Below are 27,221 nucleotides of genomic sequence, written 5' to 3' on the forward strand. Positions count from 1 at the left end.
ATTGTACCAAGTTTTAGTGTTGAAGTATATATATATACTATATATAATTATATATATATATATTTATATATATAATTGTATATATACGCAATTGTACATTTGTATCCTATGTGTGTGTCAATGTAATTTAAGTTGTGAATTTGATGACATAATCTAAAAGCTGTATTAAGCACAGTCAGTTTTTTCATTGGTCAGCTGTATTCTCTGATTACAACATACATGTATCAGTTTCACACATGTATCTGTATCAGTTGATACAGCAGCAAAACCCCAATCTAATCCTGTTTAAACTATTTTATGCCATAAAAAAAAAAAACCAAGCATGATTTCAAACTTGTATCAACATCAGTGTCAAGGCAGTGGTAAAAGACATCAAACAAAATCATTTACTTAATGACATGAGCCCAACAGAGACTTTTATAATTTCAAAAAAATGTTTCATTATACATTCAGTTTATAAAGTACCTGTAAAAATGTGATTTCCACAGTAATTTAATAAGTAATTAGCTCTTTCTAATGAATTCAAATGTATTTCTGTAACAGATGAATTTAGAGTGGTCAATTAAGTATAAATTATATTACAATATCTAATTCTTAAAACAGACAGCCAACAAAAAAAATGCACACATCCCTGAGATCTGATTCAGTGGAGCTGTGAGCTAATCTTCAACGCAACAATCAATCAAAATAAGATTTCACTGAGACCGATGTTCTGAGACATGCATTATATAAAATGTTTGCATTAATAATAAAAACTCAAATATCTTGAATCAACAACCTGTTTGTTAGTGCTGGTGCATCCAGAGTGACTCCAGCTGCCATGTTACTTTAAGTCCAATAAGACCTTAAAGATTCCTGGCTCTTTCTTTCTATGTAATCTATTTTTTTTTCATTAGTTTATTTTTTTAATAATCAAATTTCATACAGACATCCTCAGACTACAGTTTAACATGTGGATTTAGTTTCAAGGTTCAAAACAAATGAAAATTTAATAAAGAACATTATCATTAATTTCATATCTCAATAGTTAAATCATCTATTTCTTTAATAATTAATTGATAATTATGGACTTAATCTCTATGGTTACTCTCTGTAAAATTGGAGAGGAAAAATAGTTGAAATACTCTAGAATTTAACTCTATTCGCATAACTATGAATAAACACACCACTGCAGAAAAAAAATGCTAAAACAAAATCTCCTTCTCCACCTCAGCATCACCTTGTAAAGGCGGACATATGCAAACAGTGCACATATGGTGCTTGCCCTTAAGAGATTTTGGCCGAACTGGTCAGCACTCCACATGTTCCCATCAGAGACGGAAAACTTCTGATGGAACAAAGACGACATGTTCAGAACTTTTGCACATCTGTGCTACACAGCAAGTAGCATCATGCACGCTGAAATGGCAGCAATATTTTCTGTGTGTGTGTGTCCAGGGTGCTGTTGACTGTGGGTCTTAGCAGAGATCCAGGACGGACTTGTTGATCACAGGGTTGGTCCAGTCGTTCCTTAGATCATCCAAGTGATTATCAAAGTCAATCAGATTTTCGTAGGACCTGCCCTCTAACAGCGCAGACGTGATCTTCTGTGCTTCGCTCCAGTCCTCAAATGTTTCACTGGAAGAAAGACAAAAAAATCAAATTCATAAATAGGGTAGCAAACACTGTTTTTACTAAATACAAAGAATTAATGAAAGAACCCTTACCCCCCCAACACACACACAGACACACTTACGAAGTGACTTCTCTGCTTTTCCACTTGTTTTCATGATGATCGTAGAGGAGCACAATGGGCTCGAAACAGCTGATTGTTAATCTACTGTTGTCCACCTGAAAAACAGAAAGAAGGGAATTTGTGGCAACTACTGCATGTGTAGGTTAAATAACTGTTATGTACCACTTTATAAGACCAGAACAGTGTTTTAGGGAAATCATTTACAATTCATTTACTGTACTTTGCCATGCTGCTAACAATTTATAATAGCACAATGAAAGAGATCAAACGTAGTTCCTGCCTGGGAGACAGACACAGATAGTAAATGGACAAAAACATGTAAAACCACCATTTGAGTCAATTAACACCAGTTGATATTATTTGCTATTACCATGACTATCGCTGCGTCACTGAAGTTCTCACAAATCCTGGCAGCTACTTTTTCTGCTACTTGATTAGGCCTAAAAGAGAGAGGATGAAACATTTATGAATCCATCACAGTCCAAGGGAGAATGTGCCAAAGTTTATAACTGGTTGTTTTCCTGAAGGTTTAATGAGTTTTCTGTACCTTGAATCCTTTGTGCGTTCGTTGGCTTGATAATATCCAGCAATCACATAGTTGTTTTCTTTACACCAAGTATCGATCTGAAAGAGGAGATGTGTAGCCAACATGAAGGACAGTAAAGACAAACATGATCAGACACCTACTCAATTTGCAGTTGCACTGAAAAAAAGCAAAACATTTGTTTACCAACTTAAAAAAAACATTTCAGTGAATCAAGTTTGTTCAATTTCAAGTCAACAAGGTTTGAAACAATTCATTACTTTAATTTGAAAAGTAAAAACTTAATTCATTGTTGTGTTCCCAATGTTTTTTTATTCAGTGTGATTAGGTACATGTAGCTGAAATGACTGAGATCTAAAACTGCTCTGGATTAAAAGGTCTCATGTGTAAGATTTAGGTGAAAGAGATCTATTGGCAGAAATTGAATATAAAATTATGCTAATGATGTGTTTTTACTAGTATGTAATCCCCTATAACGTCCCCATAGCGGGACTAATAAAGGATTCTCTTATTTTAAACTGAATGAATAGTTGTTTTCTTTACCCTAGAATGGGCCCTTCATATTTAAATACTTTATATTTACATTAGGAGCGGGTCCTCTCTACAGAGGCCGCCATGTTCTTTACAGCAGTTCAAACTGGACAAACTAAACATCTTTTGAGTTTTAATGACAACTGAAGGCTGCCACAGGTTCTCTGTCATGTTTGGAAGAGGAGAGTGAGCTGAGGGGTGTTCAGCTGCAACATGCAACTTCACCACTAGATGTCACTAAACTCTACACACTGAACCTTTAACAACAATTACAATCTCTACATCCTTCTAGTGCTGTTTCTTTATTTCTTGTATCAGCAGGTGATTTTGACATTTATTCATCTACAACCAAAAACGTTGACTTGTGTTAGCCTGCATTAAGTTGAGACCGGTCTTGCCAGTGCACTTGCTGCTGAGTGTATATTTAACTTGACGGACACTTACCAGTGTTAGAGCTACTTCCAGCATCGGTGCCAGAGCCAGAGTTCCGTGGAACAGCGGCACACAGTCCACACACAGGACCGGGTCCCCGTGGCTGTCTTTCTTCCTCTCCTTGGTCTTCTCTGCCACCAGCAGCCCGTTCACAGCGCAGCACGGGTACTTGGCAGCATGCAGCAGCATTTTGCAGTAAGCCTGGCTGGTCAGCTGAATGGGCATGTTCGTAAGACAATGTGCACAATGGATGATTCAGAGAAAAATACAGACAGGTCCAGCCGAGAGGAGGCTACACGCAAGGAGGGAGTGCTGCTGTTAGCTATCGTTACTTATCATGCCCGGAGAAGAGACACCTTCCTGCCGCAACACGTGGTGGAAGCTGAGCCTTGTAGCGTGAACACGAAAGCTTTACAACCACAACTGTCTGTTTATACTCTTCTTATATAAATGGAGGAGTCCCCGGGTGTTGCAGGAGGAGAGAAGCTAATCTATGTTCCACTCCGCAGCCCCGGTGGTGCCGTAGATCGCAGTGGAGAGACGTAAAACGAGGTAGTCTTCTCCTTCGCCGTGTCTGCTTTTCCCCACCCGAGATGAGCGAAGATCCGCCCCCACACTGCGTCTGATTGGCTTACCGTCACAGCAGCCTCTTAATGTAACCAATCGCCAGGGGCTTGTCTTTTTTTTTTACCCAATCAGAGCCAGCGTAGAGTCCGGTCCTCGGCCATCTCGGGTGGGGGAGGAAATTCAAGCGTGTAGCCTAGTTTGACCTCGCTGTTGTAGCTCACTCAAGTGACGTATTTCCGCTCCCGGTCTCGATCACACTTCCTTCTAGGAGCATCGTCTGACGGAGCGAGGAAGAGAAAGTAGGTCGTTTTTATTTCTTCAACAACAGCATCTTTCTGAGCCGCTGGAAACACACACACGCACACACTCACACACACGCACACACGGGGACTTTACACGCGTGTTGGGTGTAACATGAAGCGGCTGTTTTCACCGGAATGAGCAGAAATGTCCCGGTGACTTTGTCGGCGCGGAGCGGAGCTAGGACTAGCTAACTTACCGGCTAGCTGTCGTTAGCTAGTAGCATCGTATTCCCGAAGGCAGATGCGTTGCGCAGACAGATAATATTAAAGTAGCTTATGGATGTAGTCTTGTTCGGCTGGATAATGTTGAGTTACACTCTAATGTCCCCGAGAAACCGTTGTTTCTGTGCTATTTCTTTCTCGGGTGCTATGACCTTGTGTGTGCGGCTAACGCTAGCTGTGGCTAACACCTCGGTGGAGGCGCTGCCCCAACGTCAACAACTCGACTGACATGTTCACAGCTAATCGCCTTTTTTCATGTGCACGAAGTGAACTCATTTAATTTCCTCTAGTGGCTTTAGATTGTCAATTGTTGGAGAACGGACTTATTTATTAATGCTGGTTCGTTATTAACCATTTTAGGGAAATGTTTCTTAAATCCTCATATTTTGACGTCCCCTGATGGAACGGGATCATTTTTCATTTACGATGTTGGAACGTTTCTGCTGTAAGATCAATAATATTTGTAAATGTTTTTAATGAGTTTATATCCGTCCTGTGACCTTTTCAGCAGAATGCTGGCCGCCAGAGCTCTCAGTCTCGTTGGCAAACGTGCCCTCTCCACATCTGTCTGCTTACGAGGAGGACATGGTGAGTACCACTCCAAATGACATGTGAGACTTTCTATTCCTGGTGGGTGATATAACAACAGATCCAGCTTGTGTCATAATCACTGTTTACTTCAGATTTTTGTACGTTGATGGTTACTTAAGTGTCACAGAAGTAGGTATCCGATTTTATGGAAGCTGGTGACCTTTCAAAAGTCCAGATAGTTTATTAATCCCAGAAAGAAAAATCTATATATATATAGAGATAGCGTAAATTAAGAAGAGGATTTTTGCCTTCAACAAAAAATATTTGGATATATTTAAATTATTTCACACTGATTTGACTAAATTTTGAGTTAGTACCTCCCATCAGAAACAGGAGCATGCAGGAAATGTGGATCAAAATTCAGCCATTGAGATGTTGTTGCTTTCTCATTATTTAATGTTTTAGAGTATTTGGTATTTGTAAAGAATTTGTAAACAAACTAATTCATTATGTGCCAGTAAAAGTGATTTTGATGAGTTGTTTTTGTGTTGTGTCTTGCAGGTGTTGCTAAGATAGAGGACTACGCTATGCCTTCCTACGTTGACAGGCCAGATAACCCCCTCCCGGATATCTGCTATGTGCAGAGTCTGAGTGCAGAGCAGCAGTCCCTGAAGGAGAAGGAGAAGGGCTCCTGGGCTGCACTCTCCAATGAGGAGAAGATTGCATGTAGGACTTCACGTTTTAAGAGTCCCTAATGTTCATAACTATTTGTTTGAACTGATTTTTATCTCCAGGAAGTCCTGTAATACTGTCTTAGTTGTTTCAGTCCCTTTTTTCACATTTTTAACCACCTGTGTTTCTACTTGTTAGTGTACCGCATCAGCTTCAACCAGAGCTATGCAGAGATGACCAAGGCATCTGCAGAGTGGAAGTCTGTGTTCGCAGGGGTGTTGTTCTTTTTGGGCTTCACTGGGTTTGTTGTGCTCTGGCAGAGAAAGTTTGGTAAGTATGAGAAAAAAGGCTGTCAAACACAAGAATGCAGTTATCTGTTATACTATTAATTAGGCTCATTGCTTGACGTGTGCTATTGTCTGTCTGCAGTGTATGGACCAGTCCCACACACATTCGAGCCTGAGTACAAACAGAAGGAGCTGCAGAGGATGCTCGACATGAGAATGAACCCAGTCGAGGGATTCTCTGCCAAGTGGGACTACGAAAACAAGCAGTGGAAGAAGTGAAAGACCAAGAGGACCATAATACATACTTGAAGATAAAGGCAGACCAACTCACATACACAAAAATACTTATATTTCTGTATTTATCAATTGTCCACATACCTCAGATTGTGCATTTGGAAGACCACTTCCTCCTAAGGTCATTGTGTATTATAGAAATGAGAATAAAGGTAAAATGATAAAACATATGCCATTGTCTAGACTTTGACTTCTGCATCAATGATACTTTTACATTCTATGTTTTATATAGAAATTTAGGGGAGTGGATTGAGGCAATTCAAAGTCATTTGCTCTTTGTTGACCAATTTCTATTTTACAGTGTAAGAAGAGCTTGAATGATGATCTATATCTTTAACAGAATAACAATGTAGTGTTTGGTACCTTTAGCTCCCAAGAATCTTTCTCAGAAGAAGCAGCAGCTGTGCATCTTTTTTAAAAGATGGTTGTAAAGTTGCCACTAACTCAATCATCATCTTATGAACGAGTTAACCACTTTAATATCTCAAACTATTTTCAACAGCTAGTCACCTATGTTGGTCTCCATTGGTCTGGTAGTTTAAATTGTTAAATTTAACCACATACAACAGAAAGTAAGAAAAATAACAATAGGCTTTCAAAATAACCCATCCATGTATTTTGCCCATCAGTGTGCCTCCCTGTCAAACACCTGAACAGCCCATCCCATGTAGGGACCTCAAGATGAACACATATCTAATTGGGTTTATATAAGTGTGTTTCTTGGGTGCGATGAAGACTAAACTGATATTTTTTTAGATTTTTCAATAGTGCACAGACTTGAAAGCAACACTGTGGCCTAATAAGACCTTGCTGAGTAGATTCAACTAAATTAATTTATTGCCATCACAGTGGCAAATGCCATTTTGAACAATAGACAGACATGTATGACACATCTGCGTCATGGTAGACATTTGAACATGCGTGGTTGTCACTCACTGTGATCTGACTGATGGAATTTCAACTCGTATATTACTGTAAATTTCAGCAGTGTATATACACAGGCAAGTTCCTATATCTGTCAGGAGGGGGCACTATATACATTTGTAAGCTTTCAGAACTTCACAAACACTTCACCCAAAGCTATCAACATTTTTCAGTCAGAATAGTGACATTTACCAGATAACTTGTTTCTCCATATGATTATGCCGCATTTTCACTGATCCAGTGGCACATTCAGCGTCCACAGCATATACAGTTTTATCAGTTTTGATTCTAGTTTGTTTGTTACTGAGATTAAGCAAAATTTAATAAACTTATTTCCATTCAGTTTGGGGCATGGCACAAAGAAGAACCCTTTAAATTTTGGTCTGGATCCGGATCAAATGCAGGTATTTTTTTCACTTTTTTCTAAACATTTCCAGCTAAATTTTTTGATGTTTTCACCAAATTCTCAGGGGATAATTCCTGGATCTTGATGGGAAAAAAATAGTTTATATCTAAGGGACTGATATCTATGCGTTTGTACAATTTGGAGCAGCATGGTAGAATTGAAGGTGACCTCCTATTTGACCTATTCTGTCAATATAGCAACTGCAGACCCCCCAGTTTAAAATGATGGATATTTTTTTTCATTGCAGCAAAAGCTTTCAATGGGCTCTTAATGGCCATTAAATGGTGGATTCAGGATTTTCACAATCTTTCCTATTGCAAGAAATGGTGATTTTTCTAAATTGTCTTTTTTCAGAGAAAAATTCATGTATTAATTATTGAAAAAAATAGGGGACTGGGGTTTAGAAGTGTGTACAATTCAGCACAGATCCAAATAAAAATCTTGATCTAGTGAAATTTAAAAGTGTGTAAATTAAGTCTGATTGACTGATTAATTGATTGGCTATAGATTAATGCATAAATACAGTATACATTCTCTGTATTTTCTTATTTTCTTTTTAATGCCCAATTGTATTCTTCTCTTTCCCTTCACATGTTCTCTTGTCTGTTTGGCGTGGGATCAATAAAGTTGATCTTGTTTTAAAAGCAGCAACAGTTGGTAGAATGAATAAATCCTCAGATTGGCTCGCTGGGTTAGAATTAATACACGTGTATAAGTGTACACACGGAGTACATATATATATGTGTGTGTGTATATATATATAAATTAAAGTATTTATATATCAGCCGGTTTCTGAAGGCGGCGACACGCTCTAATGACGTCACTTACCGGATGAAGCGCTCCCAGCAATCCGGAAGAAGCCTCCCTGTGACGGAGCTGCTGCCTGCACCGCCTGAATAACGTCAGTGTTTGAGGAATGTTGTGGTTGTTTGTTGTGTACCTCATCTAATGATGCGTTCACATAACGAACACACGTAGCAGCTGGGTCGGGGGTCGGTCGCTGTTGTGCAGAGTTCAGCTTCCTGTTGTAAGACTCACAGTCCATGTAAACAGTCCGGACTGGTTCAGTCATCATGGGCAATGGAATGAATAAGGTAAGCTCTGCTCGTGCTCCTTTGCTTGTTGGTGTGTTGGTGTGTTGTTGTGTTGGTGTGTTGTTGTGTTGGTGTGTGATGTCAGCCTGACTCATCTACGTCCATCACGTCACGTGTTTTGTTCTGCCTCTCTGATCCTAACATTCATTTAACATGTGCAATGTTTCCTTAATGTGTAAACAGCTAATCACAGAACTTGTGCTGCTTCAAGTAATTAGTTCCAAACTTGGAAACCACAGCTGACAAGACCAGATTTTTTCACAGTGCCCACGAGCAGGGCACTGATTCAATCATCCTCTGTTGCTGATCCTGACCTCTGACCTTTGGGTGAGGGGCTCATGTAACTTGGCTCCAAGGATCAAATCAATAGATAATCAAATCATTGTTAAGACATTATTTAATCATTTGTACTATCAGCCCATACACCCATGTATGGTACCAGTGATGGTGAACATACATAATGACACAGATGCCCAGTCTATTATTCTGGCAATACAACGTGAAAATATATGTTGTCATTTAATTTGAAAGTATGTACTTACTTACATAAGTATTTTTCATCTGTACGTTTTTGTTTTTCTGTCATGTTTTTACTTCTTTTTCTTAGACAGATGCTGCCTCATAGTGCAAGTACAAACAGGGAAGAGGTTTCTGGCAAAATTCACATCACAACAACACGCTTAGTACATAGAACGACTTAAACGTTTGACTAGGAATGGCCAATATAGTCAATATCGATGATTATCACGATAAATATGATCATTTCCTACACATTTTGCTCCTGGGTGAATGTTATCATTTTAAACGCTTCTCTATGAGCAGAGAATGATAAACAGCTAAACATTCTACAAATCTGAGGTGGAACAGTTAAGTGTTACACCTCCTCACTGTGTTTACACAATATTACACATATGGTTTTATTGTGTAGACCGATGTTGAAGACCAACAGGTAAACACATAAATGCAATGATCTGACAGTAGTGCTGTTCTATACTGTAGGAGTTGTTGGAGTTTTGACCTCTCGTAGTAGTGGTACCTAAGTTGTGCAGCTAAATCTCAGCGGCTGCTCCCTGCTCGTCACTTTTGAACCGATAATCACACATCGCTGCTTCAGGCCTTCTATGGCTGCAGCTGATGCTTCATTTGCTGGTACTTGGTTCTTAAGCCCTAAGCCTTAAATCCAATCTGGCTCAACCCACCAACCTTTGCTGCTTTCATGTGAAGTTTTTGAAGCCGGACTGTAATGAATATCTAACCTGAGTGCAACATGTCTGTGACTGCTGCTTCACAGGTTGTTGATGGACTCTACCTGGGGAATATCAGAGGTAAGACAAACATGATGTGAACTGATTTGATGTTTCTTAATGTGATTGAATCAGAATAGCAGGGTCAGGCCAGGCGTCAGTACAAAAGGTACAAGGTCACATTCACAGGCCATAAATGCATGTAGGAATGAGCGGTGGATTATAGCAACCTGTGTTATTTGGGTATTTTAAACTGTGCATTTTTACAGAATATTGAAATGCTGTGCCTTATAGTACTTTGGGTTTTATCTATCAAATATGTGATTTTAAAAGTTGTTATGCTTTGCTGCCTCTCATAAAATAACAGCCAAGAGTCATTAGTGTTTTTGTTCCCTGGTGTATAACAGCCCCTTTGGCATTTGCAGCTTTCTATCTTTAGCTGCCATGATGATGGCTCCACATGATGGCACAAGCATTATGGTTATGAATAGTTCAAGTGAAATGAGCAAGTGACCACAGGATAAAGTGTACCAAATGATGATGCAGGGCAGTAAACAGCTGACTGACCTGCCTCTGCAGCCCCTTACAATACAACTGGTCTGAGTGAGTGGTGTGAAATTCACTAATTATTACTTTCTCTCCTTGTCCCAGATTCAGAAAACAGAGAAAGTCTGTCAAAGAATGGCATCACCCACATCCTGTCTGTGTACAACAATGCAAAACCTGTGTTTGAGGTTAGTGGACAATCCAGGTTGGCTGGTATTTTCTATCAAAAAAGTACTTGGTACAAACTCAGTAAATGCAGAGACCATTCACGCCTTTTTAATATTGTAATGTGGCCTGTCAGCCAGCAGGGGATGGTGATGAGTTATAGTTGGAGCAGAGGAGTTTTGTGGCTGAGAAGGAGAAGTTATTTATTTATTTAGTCTCTTTGTTGTTATCACTTATCTCGTGAAAGTTTCTTTGCACAATGACAATAAAAGGCATTCTATTATAGGTCCAGTGTGTAAGATTTAGGTGAAAGGGAACTATTGGCAGATATTTAATGTAGAATAATCCTCATGATGTTTTCACTAGTTCGTTTCATCTAAATTGTATGAATTGTAGTTTTCTTTTCCCCAGGAAAGGCCCTTTATATTTAAATACTTTATATTTAAATACTTTATATTTAAATACTTTATATTTACATCGAGGGGACCCTCTCTATGGAGGCCGCCATGTTTTTTAGTCCAGACTGGACAAACTAAACACCTTTTGAGTTTTCATGATAGTTAAAGACTACCACAGGTTCTTTTTCATGTTTGGAAGGAGAGGGTGAGGTGAGGGGTGTTCAGCTGCAACATGCAATTTCAACACTCGATATCACTAAATTCTACAGACTGTACATTTGGTTAAAGACGGGCAATAGTAAAACCAGATATAATTTAAAGAATCTTTAGCTATAACCGTCTTAGTTCAGCCTACTACAGACACATATATTCTACATATACATATACAGCAGATAACAATGATTGGTTTTAAACTGTGTATTTGGTAGAATCCACAACATGTTTTCCATTTTGGGAAATATATTTAACTCTGTTTATTAGAATTAAGTTAAACTCCAGAAAACATTAGTGATATAGCCCAAATTGTATCAATAATTATCACAATAAATGTTCCATTGTTATAGTTTTAAGTAGTTTACAGACTGAATTTTTGCTCTTAAATGCAGGTTGTGGTTTTAAACTCATTTTTACTCTTGATAAACAGAAAACCTTCTACAATATGAGGTAGATCAATGATGTGTTATATCTCCTCACTCTGCTTACACAATGCATTAGCGATATATCAATATACGTATGTTGGACCTTTGCTATATTGCAATTGACAGAAATGATAATGTGATAATTATTGATGTTGTTTTATTGCCCAGCCTTTATTCAGATTTAACATGCATGGTCTGTGTCTGGTTTCAGCTGTGATATTGTTTTTCATGTATGTTTTACAGGACATGACATATCTTTGTATTCATGCAGCAGATGCTTCCAGCCAGAACCTGTGAGTAAAACACACACACACAAAAACAAATTCCTAAATAAGGTAGCAAACACTGTTTTTACTACATACAAGGAATTAATGAAAGAACACAGGAAACACACGCAGACAGATTTAAAATGTCCTGTATGAGTCATGCAGTATGGTTTCAACACTGATGCCCACCGGTTGTGTTCCCAGAGTGTGACACACAAGCAATTTTACAGAAAATTAACTGAAAGATTTTTTTTTCTGCAGTATTCCTGCTGTTTTTAGATATTCACCACTGATAATGTACATCTTAAGCAGTATATTAGAGGGCAAAGTGACCAGGAGCGCTTTAGTTCTCATGATTTAAAAGTAGACCTTACAGTATTAAATTAGCACTAACAGGAGCACTAACAAGAGTTTTTCTTTTCTGTGTTGTACGTATATGCAGTACATGTATGTGTTTCAGAAGGAGATTCAGAGAGAAGTGCGTGTTTGTTGAGTCTTTGTTCATCAGGAGGCAGACTCTGTGTTGAAAGAGGGATGAGCTGTCCCCCCCACCCATGCAGCGGTCACTAACATAACACATTACTCATAGCTTGTCAATTTTGATGAAGGATCTGTGACCTCACATAACACGAGCTTTAGTAATTCTGGATTAAACAGTTGTCACGGACTAAAGGCACGAAACAAGGGTTGCAGTCACAGGTTGCAGTTTTGAGCATTAATGTCGTGGCTTGAGAATCCTCTACTCTACTGGTCAGTTAGGGTTCCTGCACTGACAGAGGTGGGATCGTAGAGGGTGGCCATAAATCCCCAATGCATTATACTCTTGTTGACAGGTGAAAAGCTGCTGTTGACTACATGTTTATTGGAAGCATATTGCTCTCTCCACCATCCAAGGGTCCATGTCTTCATGCTTGAATAGAGATCATCAATTAACCTGCTTAAAACAAGAATACAACATTGTAACACTCTGCCTGGTTGAATGCAGGCTGGACACTGATTCTTGGTGTCAAAAGGTTAATTAAGAACCAGTCAACCATGACCAGAACAATTGAGAATGTACAGAGTTGCTGTTAGACTGGAAGTGCAGAGATTATCTGCATATACACTGATCTGATGAAATGCTGGGGTTTTTAGCCCTAATTTGGAGCTTTAACTCTGCAGGTTGTGACTTTGAGCTCTGCAGAATGGAGATGAAAATGGAGCTGAGTGAAAGTAAATGTAAAAGGAGGTTTAGCGTTTGGTTGGATATTGCTGATTGGGTTGGTTGGAGGTGTTTGACCTCCACTGTTGCAATCAAGCGTCTCTCCCTCAGGCAGCACAGGAAGGAAACTTTAGTGTGACATCTGGCTGTTGGCCCCGACCACCCAAAGCTTTAATAAACCCCTTCTGTCACAATCACTGGTCTGACTGATAGGAGTGGTGAGGCCAACTGCCGCCACATCATGCTCGCCACCATCTAGGGGCCCTTATGGCCAGCTCTGATGGCCCCTCCCCTGTGTAAGGTTCAAAAGCAGGGATGGTCTTTCCTACAAAAACTTTTTTTGGAGTAACTGTAGCGGTTTGATATGTCTAGATGGATGTGAGGAAGTCGGGGACATATATGTAGCCCACAGTTACTGCCTTAATTGCCTTTGTCACTTACATATTAGTAACAACAGATAGAAATATTAGTAAAATGACCCTTAGACCCTCTAAAGAAAAAGGAAAAGCTCACAAAACCTTATTAGATTAAATGAAAGTTGCCAGTCTTAAAGGTTCATTGTGTAGAATTGAGTTACATCTAGTGGTGCAGCTGAATACGTCTCACCTCACTGTCCTCTTCCAAACATGAAAGGGGACCTGTGGCAGCCTTCAGTTGTCATGAAAGTCAAGATTTAGTTCATCCAGTGGACTACTGTAAAAAAACATGGCAGCCTCCATATAGGAGTGAACATATAAAGTATTCCAATATAAAGGGCCCATTCTAGGGTAAAGAAAACAACAATTTGTACAATTTAGATTTTCACACATTAGTGAAAACATCACTTGGTTTATTTTGTGTTCAATTTACACAATTTCCCCCTGGGATCAATAAAGTATTTCTGATTCTGATTTCTCCCAAAAGATCCCTTTGCCTTACATCCTACACACTGAACCTTTAATCAGGCTTAGAAACATCCCTCTGATTGTCAGGCTTACAGTGGGTGATGACTCTGACTGGCATAACAAAGGTGAAATGGAGGGGGGGCCAGGGGGAACACTCCTGAAAAGTGTGTTATGGGTTATTTGCACATTGTGCGCAGCATAAAGATGCACATCAAAACACTTCCAACGCTAGAGTCAGTAGAGCAAAGATCCTCCAAGGCCCAACAGTCCCCTTTTGAAACCACATTTAAATTCACTAGATTCAGATTTTTATTCAGATCTGCTCACTCAAAAACACCTTTAAACACGTTTAATTCTTTTTCTAGAGAAATCAATGAACATGTTCAGGAAGAATAATACCCTATATCTCACAATGTTAAAGATAGTGAAACAAATCCTGGATCGACCCAGTTATCCACATCCACACCAAATTTGAATGGCTTCTTTTCTGATGCATACTAGATCCTATACCAAAGTTTCATGGAAATCGCTTAGTAGTTTTTGCGTAATAACCTACTTAAAGGTTCAGTGTGTAGAATTTAGTGATATCTAGTGTTGAAATTGCATGTTGCAGCTGAACACCCCTCACCTCACCCTCTCCTTCCAAACATGAAAAAGAACCTGTGGTAGCTTCAGTTGTCATAAAAACTCAAAAGGTGTTTAGTTTGTCCAGTCTGGACTAATGTAAAAACATGGCGGCCTCCATAGAGAGGGTCCCCTTGATGTAAATATAAAGAATTTAAATATAAAGGGCCTTTTCTGGGATAAAGAAAACTACAATTCATACAATTTAGATGAAATGAATGTGAAACATCATGAGATTTCTGGCAATAGATCCCTTTCACCTAAATCTTACACACTGGACCTTTAATAATAACCTACTTGGTGAAGGTAATGAGATGTGCACGAGTGAAAGGACCCTGCATGTTAAACACAATTAACCAGATGTGCTGTGGGTCAAAAAGTTATTATTTCTTTTTTTTCTCTGGATTAAACTGGTCAAAACCTCAAAACTTTGTCACAAGGTAATTTCTTTTGTATGTTAAACAAGTTGGCCGGAAACCTCTGTGCTAGGGAAGGCAAAGCAAAGTGCTGAGGAGACATCTTTTGAAGAGGAGTTTGGGTCTCAGGAAGGAGTAAAAAAGAAAAGTGGCAGTCGATCTATTTTAGCCTCTGTCTGTTATTCTGTCTGCTGTTGAGTAACCAGCATCTGCTCCTCAGGAGACGCTGTTATCTGCCACACAGCTCTTGATTATGCAAAACACCATCAGTGTTTCCTGACACTGAATGGGAGCCAGTTGCACTATGTTGTGTTAATAATTTACATTCTGAGGATTTGTGTGCTTTGTATCATAAGCAGCTCTTGTTATGTTGTTGTTGTACAACTGAGTTTGGATTTTAGGATTTCTTTGCTCAGTTGGCTTGTATCTTTGAGATGGCTGTCTGATGTGCATAATGAAAAAAACGTATGGTCCACCTAAAGAAAGTACAAACATTGTTTTAAGTTCAAATGATTCACTTTTTCTTGTTGAGACAGATAATAAATTATTGCTGGACAGAAAAAGCCAAGCACATGTACTTCCCTTCCCTAACTACTGTCTGAGCTCTGGTCTACCACAAACTCTCTGTTTGAGCAGAGCAGACCTTTTTTCTCACATGACTAGTTTGAGTGGTGGAAAGAAAAATCACTACTGTCCACTAAGTCTTTTTCTTAGGACTAATACAAATCCATCAAAACTACATTTCTCTTTCTGGAACTAATTTGAACTTCTACCTTCAGTTTTGACAGTCAAAATCAGAACAGTACATTACAGTTTCGGTGAAAACTGTTTGTAAAACGGAGTTAGGGCCCCGAGTTTCAATTCAAGGTGTACTTTCTCATATCCTTATGTGTACTCTATTTTTACCTTTTCATCCGTGACACCACTCTGCCTAGACAAAAGCAAACTACTTTCCTCATTTGATGAGCCAAAAGTGTTTGTGATACTGAATTCAAAACGTTTGTTTTTATGTCCATTCTACACACCATAGAATCATGTGTGCTATATGAGATAAGTCAGAATTTGGAAAATAGTTAAAGTTGTGTCTGTTTTCCTTTCAGATCGCAGCATTTTAAAGAGTGCATCAGCTTCATCCACGAATGTCGCCTGAATGGTGGATCTTGTCTCGTTCACTGGTAGGTTTTTATCCAAAGCTGTTACCAGCTCCTTGTTGAAAGTGTGCCGATTCATATTGACTGTGCATGTAAGCCTTCAGCTGTGAGAAGCATTCATTACCTGTCATTGACCTTTTTACCTGTAAGAAAAATGGTGTTATGGATGCAAATGACCAAACTGATCAAGTGTCCCATGTGTTGCTGTAGTCTGGCAGGTGTATCCCGCAGCACTACCATGGTGGTGGCCTACCTGATGACTGTCACACACTACAGCTGGGATGAGTGTCTGTCTGCAGTTAAGGCCGCTCGCTCTATTGTCGGCCCAAACTTCGGCTTCCAGCAGCAGCTGCAGGAGTATCAGCAGACGCAAGTCTTAGAGGTACACACGCTAACACACAAAGGAACACTGACATGGTGAATACATACACAGGCTGGGGGCTGATACAAACATATATGAAAGTCTGTGAAATTAGGGAACATGCACACCGACGTCAATGGATGTGATGCAACGGAACAAACAATACCTACAGAAAACATTCAGGCCCTTTTTTGCCACTGGTATTTTCAGGTAGTGGTGGGTTATGGGCTGTTTTGGTGATTTGCCAAGGAATTCACAGGGTCATGCTCCACGTGCAGTAGGTGGTTAACCTATCGAAGGTTAATTGTGGTTGTCTTGTTGTCATGGAAAGGGAGATACCCGACAGGTGGGCTGTCCCGTGTATGTTTTCATTAATGTGTAAATACTGTCGAGCTAAATAAACAGTAGATCATTATTTCTGTGATGGCTGTGTGGAAACTGAGATTCACAGTGTGGGACGAAAACTTAACAGCATCACATCTCACATCAGGGAGGTAGTTTGAAAGAAAAGTTGTGACTCAGATAATACATTGGTAAGAACATAGCACTGATTTGTAAACTTTATTTGTGAAAAATGTGATTCTAAGATTCAAATCTGAACTCAGAGCAAGTGGTCCTAATTTTATACTCTTACTTATCAGGGGGCACTTTTGTGGTGATGTGTGAACATGTAGGTGAACATAGAAACATATATTTATATATATATATATATATTTATAAGATACATATGTAGAAAGGGTTGGGGGTTAGGTGTCTGGCATTTCACAGGTAAGGAGCCTTTTGGGTACATAATGCGTGACCCTGCCTAATTACTCATACTTTTGATTTGTCTACTTCCACTTTAAAGAATGTCACCACTTATAGGAAGTATTAAGTGGCTTCATGGTTTTATGTCCATTCTGGTTTGGAGAATTTTTTCACCAAGACAAAAGATCAAGCAGTGTAACTGATGAATCACAGGTACACATGCTTGTATTAAAAATGCTGGTTTAAACCTTACAGACAACATTTTTTGAGTTATCAGAAAACGAGCTGGAGTGAGAAAATTTGGATTTTATTTTGAGTCATTGTCCCCAAAGCATTTTGCCATTGACAGGATGTGTTGTATATGAACACATTGTAGGCAGCTGTTCACAGCTGTTCAAATGTTGCAGTTACTTGAAGGCACCTAGTGCGTGATTTCATTACAGTGGCACTTATCTAACCATTGCCCAGAGAAGGGGAACTGCAGGGGGGTTGCTGGGATTGCATCAGGTCAGTTCTGCTCATCACGTGTTGAGCATTACTGTCAGCACCTTGCAACATAACATGATTGAATAATCTGCTTATTGCTTGTGGATCTTGCAGTGATTTCGAGGATTTTAGAGGAAATCTGTATGTTGTCTGTTGAATTGGAGTTTTTTACTTAAACCTTGAATAGGGAGGGAGGAATCCTTAGGACAAATATGTTGCTTTGCTACAGCTGTATCTATATGGGCACTCAGCAAACACATACGCTAAGGTTAACATCCTTTCTCACCGTGTGAAAGTGAAAGTAAATTCTTGGATCCACCTGTTTATCTGAATCTGCTTAAGTAGTTTTTGAGTAATCCTGCAGAAACACAGACAAAGAAAACAACACACAAACATAACGAAACAGCTTACAGCCACAGGATGACAACAACAAAGTGCATGAAATACAGTGTACATCCAATTTGTGCCTTTCCAAGAGTCAATGCCATTCTATGAATCTTTCGATTCAAGCATTTATCTCAAGGACATGAGCTCCAGTGGGACTCATTTCTGACAGTAAAGCCATCATGTTAACATTTTGGTATATTTGACATCAAGTTTTCTCTTTTAGTTTTCAGCCATCTTCATGTGGAACTCTCAAACGGACTTTGTAGCTGCTGACAGGATTTCTTTTTTTAATGATGACAGAATTACAGTGCCCAGCATCTTTTACAACCCCTATGTTATACATATGTTATCTGTTATCTTGATACTGTGCTTTTGATTGGTTATTCATTGTTACAGTTGTCTTGATCCTATGAGTCAGGGCTGTACTGTTTTGTCTTTTCAGTTTACAGTGACAATACTAATTTTAGTAAGATGAATGTAGTACTTTCAGAGTGACTTTCACTTCACATTGTCTTTCAGAAATAATAAGATATTGCACAAAACAGTTCCTGGACATCCTTTGTGCAATTCCTTCCTTTTGGGACAAGATGCTGTCTCTGAAAACTCTACATTCTTGTGACAATTAATATAAAAATATAATTAATTATAATTAATATAGTTTTTAACACACAATTTATACTGCTATCGTTTCTATCTTCAGATACTAACAACTGCCAAAAACCTTAAAGATATAGAAACCTGGAAAACTGGAAAGTGAATTTATGGAACAAATTGAATCAAAACTCAGATTTTCTCCTCTGCAGCGGTAATACCAGAAAATGCCATGCTGTTGTTAATTGATTTTTCCGTACAGATTTGCAGGCCTTTAACCAGGCAGTAAAGAGCATCTTGTAGATTGATTATGTGTCATGACTTTCCAAGATGATGAAATACAGTTAGATGAATATTTATAAAGTGCAGATTTTACAGTAAGTAAGATTAAGTAAGATGAGTGAAGGGAAACTCCTGAGTCCCAGGTAAATGTGGGAGCAGGAATGTTTCACTAAAAGCTTTCTGCCCTGTCTTAGGGTTAGGGTTAGGGCTAACCCCCTTATCCTATCTGCCAACTCCAAGTGCAGAACAAGGTTTCTGTTTGTCGCCTCAAACTGAATATGTGGATTATTATTTCATGACAGTTTCTTCCATGCTCTTGAATTTGTTGAAAATGTCACCTCACTCTCAGAGTTTTACTTAAAACTGTTTAACTGAGTAAACTCATGTCTTGGCAAATAGACCCAAGATATCAAGTACATATTTCAAATCACTATAAACAGGTGCAGCATTTATGACCACAAAGGTGCACATACTGAACACAAGTTAAGTAGAAAAATATGGAAGAACAGGTCATTTAGGCATTTAGGCCCCGACTTCATCGCTCCCCCTGATATGATTACATAGATATAATGAGAGGGATGAGCAAATATATTGAACTCTCCTGTCTGAGTCTGCAGGTGGGTGCTGGGGTGGTGGAGGGGCAGACTTGACAAGCAGTAAAACTAACATAGAGCAGCAGAGGCATTGACAAGCTAAAGGATCGATGGGAAATATTTACAGGTTGAATAAAAATTGGGAGGGTGTGTTTAACAGAGTGGAATATTGTGGAACAGCAGTAGTGCAGCTGGAGTTGATTGACTGACGCAGCACACAAGCATCTCTCCATAGAAAGAAAACAAGTACATGTACTGAAATGATTTGATCATATGTTTGGTTCATTTTTTACCATAAATCCTTAAAAAGTATCCCATAATAAGTGAAAATCATGCATTCAGACCATTTCGTCACACTTCCGTTATTTCTAATTAACATATAATGTAAAGATTGATAAAAAAAAATCCTCTTGTGAAAAATTGGACGTGGCTTTGACACTGTCTACAAGGTACCACAGGGGAAAATCAGATTTGCTTATCTTATGTATGCACATTGTCCTGTCAGCAAGGTATGGAACACTGTAATGTTATTTGATTTAACACAATAAGGTGATGTTGTTTCTTTGTTTTTTTTTTTGTCACTCCTCTCGTCCCTAGTACCGAGCATGGTTACAGTCCAGTTTCCGTCCCAGTCCATTTAATGACCAGGAGCAGGTGGAAGCCCTCCTGAGCCAGTACACAGAGCAGCAGGCGAGCCAGAGGAGAGGAGCAGATCAGCGCTGGATAAATCATGGTGAAGCTGTCTCTGCTCTGCCGTCTAACGCTGATGATCCTGAAGGCAGCAGCTGAAACATGCTAAAGTCCTCCTGCCCAGTTCTGTCTGGAAAAGGCAGCAGCTTTTATTCTGTACTCAATTCCAAATCAACCCCTAAATTATAATTATAGCCAAGGCATTTGTACGAATGCCCCCTTAAGAATCAAGTTTTTTAAGCCTTTCGTTAACATAACTATATTTGAATCGGTCATAGTCGATTTGAAGCAGTGGAGGTTGATTTAGAATTGTTCAACAGACTCGTTTTCACTACCAGTACCTCCCATGCTCACTTACCTGAGTACAGCCACAATATCAGTGCTCACAGACGCCTTATTCCAAACACCTCAGCACCTTAGCCATGATGAATACACTACACTCCCATGTGGTCACATCACACCTGCAGCATTCAGCTTGGTAGCCTTAAAGATGTGACTGATTATGAATGGAGTCCTAAAGGAACAATTTGCCGCTAATTTGCCAGATTGACGGCATAAGATTTATGCATCCTACTGAAAGCTGCCGTAATGCTTGACACGATTAACACTGCACATGCTGATGAACTACACAACGAGAACGGCTCTCGGTGGAGCTCATACCTCCCCCAAGGCCCAACATTTGCACATTCTTACAGATACACTCTCATAGGAGGCAATAACCAAATATAGGTAGATTTTCTGGCCACTTACAGAGGTTACAACAACAATAAATACAGTACTGCCGCACATCACTGCCATGTATTAAACAGCTTTTGTTCACACCTAGTTGGATACTGTTCTTGATATCAGATAACACTGGGATGACTTTTTTTAGTAAACTCTATTTGTAAAGAGCATTGGTTCCATATATCTATTGTGGCTTTGTAAAGACACACACATATGAAGGAGGAACATACGAAGTAGGTTTAAAAATTGGCAAAAGGTTCCTTTAAGTAAAGCGTACCGGGTTAAACTGAGGAGCTACATGAAGCATAGCTGAATGAATCTGTAACGACACATGAAGGATCTCTGTAAGTCTTCCCGATGATAATGAAGCTCTGATTTATCTTTTTTTGTGACTAAATTGATTTGTGTTATAATTTCATGGGTACTGTCAATTTTTTGGTGTTTTTATGTTACTTTTTTTTTTTTTATAATATGATGCAGTGATTGATAAAAAATATGGAAACGGGAATAAATCTGAACTATCAACACCATGGTATTTGTGTGTAAATAAATGAAATGACCATTTACATGGTTAATATTGAACTTCTCTGTAGATCAGCTGCTCGTCTCATGAAGCATCTTGATCACTGCACTTGTAATCCCAGATAATCCTGTTGAATGTAAAAGTCTGTTTTAAATTAGAAATGTGAGGTTTCTGGTTTTACTCTTCTCAGGTCTCATTTAGGTAGTTTTGTGTATAAAATGATGAAACTATTCTATAGAATTTATTCTTAAAGATTTTATTTTTCAGAAATGCAACTTGCTCTCATCAGCTTCAGCAGGAAATACTCTACCTCATGTTTCCTTTGAACTGATCTCTGAGAGGTGGTGCATACATCTCTGGGAATCTCCTGGTTTTGGCCTCTTGCTTATTTGCATAATATTTGATTACTTTATTTCTGAGGCTGCACAGTGGTCAGGTAATAGATGTTCAGGCAATAGATGTTCAGGCAGCCTATATCCTGGCAGGGAATCCAAGAAGGTGTTCACGCTATTATCACCAACAGAAACTAGGTCAGGCTTTGTGTAAATTAAACAAAAGGTAACAGTAAGAGGAAATGCAGTTGGAATTTGAGGGCGAGACTTGAACCTGTTCTGTGTAATGCAGTCAGTGCTGTTATGATACTTACTACAATGGGCCTATTTCGTGAGTTGGCTATTTATACTTTTGTTTGTCAGATGTAGATGAGCTGAACTGATTAAATAAACATTTAATAAATCCTGTTCCATCAGGACTTTTGAAACCTTGCAAGCTTTTAATTCTGTATTACACCTTGCATATGTGTAACAACAAAAATATAATTTGAAAGTTCACAACTAATAATTACTCTTGTCAATTAATCTGCAGATTGTTGTCTTGATTAATGGCCTAATAATTAGGTCTCTATTTTGTCAGTAAATCAGGAAAATATCTGTTACTTGTTGCCAAACATCAGCTGTTGTGTTAAATTAGCTTTTTTTGTGTCTAAAGTAACCCTCAATTATCAGATTACTATCATGTAAAATGAATTCAAACTATATTTTTTGACATTTATACATGGAAACTGACATTTGAGTTATAAATTAACCAACTCTCAGTATCAGCCCCAACAGCCTGTTACACTATGACCTTATGGTGGATAAACTGTAAGGCTAGAATAATGAGAGGGACCCTGACAAATAACTTTGATGAAGCTTTATTTATTTGTGTGACCTACGAGCCTTGATTAAACACAGATGAGGAAGGTGGATAGAATATGAGTTATATGAATACTAATACTAATAACTGATTATACAGCACCTTTTCAAGTGTGTCACAAAGAGGACAAATAAAAAAAAACATCACAGACAATAAGCAAATAAATACAATGTTATTTAAAATCAAAGACAGTACGTAGAATAATAATAATAATTGTAAATATGGTTATCTTTTGTACATGGATGTTTGATGCTGCTGCTGCTGTTATTGCTATTTTTCACACTATATAGACAAACATGTATTAATTGGGTGATTGGTTTTAATGAGAAGGATAAAAGAAAAGTAAGCAATTCAAAAGCATGAGAACATGGATTACTCCCTCTTACTCCTGATATAAGGTATTGATCAGCACACAGATGTGAACTCTTCTTAAGACCAAGACCCCACCACTTGATTCTTGGATCATTCTGATAATAAACACATGTAGTCAGAGACTTGATCCGGAGTAATGGAGCTTCTTCAAACACACACACACACACACACACACACACACACACACACACACACACACACACACACACACACACACACACACACACACACACACACACACACACACACACACACACACACAGTGATCCTGCTCCACCTGCACAACAACATCTCTGTGACGTGAGTGGGCGCAGAAATCCCCCAGACTCAGGGTACCTTGTGACTCGTGGGTTCTGCCTCTCCACGTCCTTGCAGCGTGGGCAGCGACTTTACAACCATCGCTTCTATCAGACCATTTCTTGTAAACGCGCACACTTAGGAGAACATCACTTCCGGAGTGGGCGGGGGCCGTAGCGACACTTCAGCGCACTCATTGGTCAGAAGCGGCGCTGTCGCTCAGCTATTTCATTCATCAATAAACTCTGTGGGCATCTGTCATCACATCAGGATAACTCACACAGAGGCGAGAGCTCAGGTCTTTATCAGTGACTGAACTAATGTTTTACCTTGGTTGAATACTCATTATTATAATATTATAATCTTTCTTTTTTGTTTTGTTTTGCCTATCATCATCATTTAGTTGCTTTTAAAAAGATCCAAAAACACCAAGATGTCTAACCCTGGAGGCCGGAGGCTGAAGCAGTGGCTGGTGGAGCAGATCCACAGTGGTCAGTACTGTGGGCTCCAGTGGGAGGACGAGAGCCGCACCATGTTCCGGATTCCGTGGAAACACGCAGGGAAACAGGATTACAACCAAGAAGTGGACGCATTCATCTTCAAGGTTTGACAGATCCCTTGTGGAAAGATTGATGAAACTAACATGGTGGATCTAGCTGTTTAAATCTGGTGCTTCTGTGGTCCAATGATAGTATAGACCTGTAACTGTCATTGTTTGATTGGACTGTAATTGATAAACAGACTTCACTTTGAACAGTAACAAAGGTTTCATGTTATTTTCACAAAAATGTGGCCAACAAATTTGAGAACTTCACAGAAAATCAGATTTTCTTTGTGTTTTTTCCATCCTTAATTCCCCCTCCCACACACACACACACAGGCCTGGGCTGTGTTTAAAGGCAAGTTTAAAGAGGGGGACAAGGCCGAGCCTGCAACATGGAAGACCAGACTGCGCTGTGCCCTCAATAAAAGTCCTGACTTTGAGGAGGTGACAGAGCGGTCTCAGCTGGACATCTCCGAGCCTTACAAAGTTTACCGCATCGTACCCGAGGAGGAGCAGAAGCGTGAGTTTTTCTGTTTTTGCTGCTCTTGTGTTCACTATGAGTCAAAATCCAAATGTTGTCTCAATGATTATTGTATTTATTTTTGACATTTGAACCACCGATGTCTTGAGAGCCTGCATCGCTCTTCTGTGACTCATCATGAGAAAACTATGGATCATTAACAACAGTGCGGCAGCTAAAACCACTGTGTTTGAACCATGAGAAGAAATCACAGAGAGTTATTCTGTCACCCACAGACGGTAAAAACTCAATGATGGCCATGGCAGCTCCAACGAGCTCTGGTGACCTCACTGACTGCAGCCCTGCAGAAATAGAGGAGCTCATGAAAGAGGTGAGGCTGCTTCTCACTTCAAACTGTGAACTTTACCTCTCACCTCTCCTGCTGCACTCTTTCACTTTAGATGCACTTTGCCTTTTTTACCTCATTACTGTTTATGTCAGCACCACCCACTTAATCTCCACAGTTATGACTCGTAGGAAGGTGCTGTGTTGAAAACCTTTTTGTGTTGTGGTATTTTGCAGGACGAAGGCTGTAACATCCAGGCCAGTCCAGAGTACTGGTCCCAAGGCAGCATCAGTGGTAATGCAGTTTGTTTTCTCTGCCTTTAGTCTCATCTCTCATGCACGACTCTTAGTTCCGTCTTTGTGAGATTTGAGCTTTAATGTCTTTGAAAATAACCACAGTGGAAAGCTCAGTGTTGACTGTGGGTGCTAAATAGAGGTTGTTTGCTTGTCTGTTAGATTCTGCAATGGAAGGATTGACTAACATCCTGTTGAGCTTTGCTGACTGAGGCGATTATTTCTTTGGGAGAGAAACATTATTTCTGATGATGCAGCAGAGTATGACATGACACTGTGATTGTGTCCACTGCGCTAAAAAGTCTCTTAAGTCTTCCTCCCTTAAATCCACAGCTTTCCCACAGCAGCTGGACCCTTTGCCATCTGGTGCTGTCAGCTCAGGTACGTATTTTGTATTAGATCAGATCCACAATTAAGCATTGATAGTAATAATGAAACATGCAGGGGCTATACCTTAATTCGTATACATGTTCTCCTCTACAGCCTTCTCCCAAATGATGATCAGTTTCTACTATGGAGGGAAACTGATGCAGAACACACTGGTAACTCACCCTGAAGGCTGCAGGATTTCCCCACAACAGCACCTGGGCCGCAGCATCCTCTACAGTTCAGACAGCATGCAGAATGTTCACTTTCCCCCTGCTGAGCTCATCGAGTACGACCGCCAGCGCCACGTTACGTGCAAGCTCCTGGGACACGTGGAGAGAGGTGTGCTGGTCCGTTCCAACCAAGAGGGCATCTTCATCAAGAGGCTGTGCCAGAGCCGTGTCTTCTGGAGCGGGCTGGGAGACGTGGGCTCGCCGTACAGCTCAGTGCCCTGTAAACTCGAGAGGGATGCTGTAGTCAAGATATTTGACACAGGAAGGTTTCTTCAAGGTAAGTTGTTATTTGAAAACTTTGAAGACTCTTAATCAATGCATGGTCTGACCACTAACTGTTAATGTGCACTGTATGTTCCAGCTGTACAGCTGTACCAGGAGGGTCAGCTTCCTGCTCCTGATCCGACAGTGACTCTGTGTTTTGGAGAAGAGCTCCACAATCTCAACAATGCCAAAAGCAAACTACTCATTGTGCAGGTAGGACCAGTCAAGACGTAACGTGTGTCTCACTCAAACAGTTGAGAAAATGAGCAAAATAAGACTTTTCTTCAACCCAGATATTGGAGTCTCGACATCCTGTCAAATCACACCTCTCTGTCTACTCTCCCTTTGCAGATCACTGTGGTGAACTGCCAGCACCTGCTGGAGGCCGTGAACATGCGTCGCTCCCAGCCTTACTGCAACAACCCAAACCTGGACATGTCTGATGCTGCGACCAATGAGCAGATGGCCCACATCTATCAGGACCTGTGCAGCTACAGTGGACCCCAGAGACCAGCCTGCTACAGGGACAACATGCCGATCACTGCCTGAGCTGTGAGCAGTCATACACCTTCAGCATGTACCAGACAAGATCAATTTTCCTCACATACTCTGTGTGGCATGGCTCATTATTAGGATGTACCTAATATAAATATAAAAGTAATGTTCATATCTGTACAGTACTGATACAAACTCAGAAACAGTATTCAGAAATTACACACAACTCACCTGCTGCATTCTGTCGATTGTATTAAGAAATCTTCTATATATTTTACTGAAAGTTTCATAACAACAGTTTGTATGTTCTCTCAAAAGTATTTTATAATGTGTCATTATCTTTGTTGCTGTTATTGCAGCTGAGTCATTTTATGGTGCGGCCATTTGGATAAACTGAACAATATAGGCATTTTTGTCTGATATTTTTCTATTTTCTTTTTATAGTAAATAATAAATCTTTATGTTCATTGATAAGTAACTGCACAGCATTTTAAATGCAATGTGGCCTCAAATTGCTGATAGGTTTTACTATCTGACTGTTTTATATGGGCCTAATTTTACTTAATTTTGAATGACAAATTAAACAGTTTTTATTGAACTGCACATGTGTTTGTCTTTGTATAATCATATGTATGTTTATTATTTATTAATTCTAAAACATACCTTTGCTATTTTAAATTTTTGGTCATGTCCTTTCAATCATTTCATATATCAATACAGCATTCAAATCAATGTGTAGCGCTTTGTAGCAACATAATTACACAAAATCTGATGGTGCAGGATAGGCTGAAAATAACCGTTTTTGAGTGACTTTATTTCACATGTGATGAGTGAAACAAAACTGTTTTAATGCCTGCACCATTTCATGAAACAGAAATGTCTAAAATGGCTTATGCA

The 27,221-nt window shown here is 39.4% G+C and overlaps 4 protein-coding genes across 5 annotated transcripts; 3 read left to right on the forward strand and 1 right to left on the reverse strand.

Moving 5' to 3' along the window:
* Positions 1–374: 374 nt before the first annotated feature.
* emc8 (ER membrane protein complex subunit 8) lies at positions 375–3,849 on the reverse strand. The gene is made up of 5 exons (XM_020098905.2): positions 3,255–3,849; positions 2,283–2,359; positions 2,106–2,175; positions 1,736–1,830; positions 375–1,617 (listed from the first exon to the last, which is right to left on the reverse strand). The coding sequence occupies exons 1-5, from the start codon at positions 3,465–3,467 to the stop codon at positions 1,458–1,460; spliced, it is 615 nt and encodes a 204-aa protein (XP_019954464.1). The 5' UTR covers positions 3,468–3,849; the 3' UTR covers positions 375–1,457.
* A 102-nt stretch (positions 3,850–3,951) lies between these two features.
* On the forward strand, positions 3,952–6,287 carry cox4i1 (cytochrome c oxidase subunit 4I1). Of its 2 annotated transcripts, none has more exons than XM_020098906.2 (5): positions 3,952–4,108; positions 4,842–4,921; positions 5,426–5,590; positions 5,735–5,866; positions 5,966–6,287. In XM_020098906.2, the coding sequence occupies exons 2-5, from the start codon at positions 4,846–4,848 to the stop codon at positions 6,100–6,102; spliced, it is 510 nt and encodes a 169-aa protein (XP_019954465.1). In that variant the 5' UTR covers positions 3,952–4,108; positions 4,842–4,845; the 3' UTR covers positions 6,103–6,287. The 2 variants fall into 2 exon arrangements, with proteins under 2 accessions (XP_019954465.1, XP_019954466.1); XM_020098907.2 differs by having other exon boundaries at positions 4,010–4,108; positions 4,845–4,921.
* A 1,951-nt stretch (positions 6,288–8,238) lies between these two features.
* Positions 8,239–21,464, forward strand: dusp22a (dual specificity phosphatase 22a). Its single transcript, XM_020098953.2, has 7 exons — positions 8,239–8,541; positions 9,833–9,866; positions 10,437–10,519; positions 11,776–11,825; positions 16,024–16,098; positions 16,285–16,456; positions 20,119–21,464. Exons 1-7 carry the CDS (start codon positions 8,521–8,523, stop codon positions 20,308–20,310), a joined length of 627 nt encoding a protein of 208 aa, XP_019954512.1. The 5' UTR covers positions 8,239–8,520; the 3' UTR covers positions 20,311–21,464.
* A 1,930-nt stretch (positions 21,465–23,394) lies between these two features.
* On the forward strand, positions 23,395–26,927 carry irf8 (interferon regulatory factor 8). The gene is made up of 9 exons (XM_020098702.2): positions 23,395–23,621; positions 23,727–23,927; positions 24,204–24,387; positions 24,624–24,718; positions 24,910–24,967; positions 25,300–25,347; positions 25,450–25,842; positions 25,927–26,042; positions 26,181–26,927. Exons 2-9 carry the CDS (start codon positions 23,757–23,759, stop codon positions 26,376–26,378), a joined length of 1,263 nt encoding a protein of 420 aa, XP_019954261.1. The 5' UTR covers positions 23,395–23,621; positions 23,727–23,756; the 3' UTR covers positions 26,379–26,927.
* The last annotated feature ends 294 nt before the right edge of the window (positions 26,928–27,221 follow it).

This window comes from Paralichthys olivaceus, chromosome 1, assembly GCF_024713975.1.
Source record: "Paralichthys olivaceus isolate ysfri-2021 chromosome 1, ASM2471397v2, whole genome shotgun sequence".
Lineage (NCBI taxonomy): Eukaryota > Metazoa > Chordata > Actinopteri > Pleuronectiformes > Paralichthyidae > Paralichthys > Paralichthys olivaceus.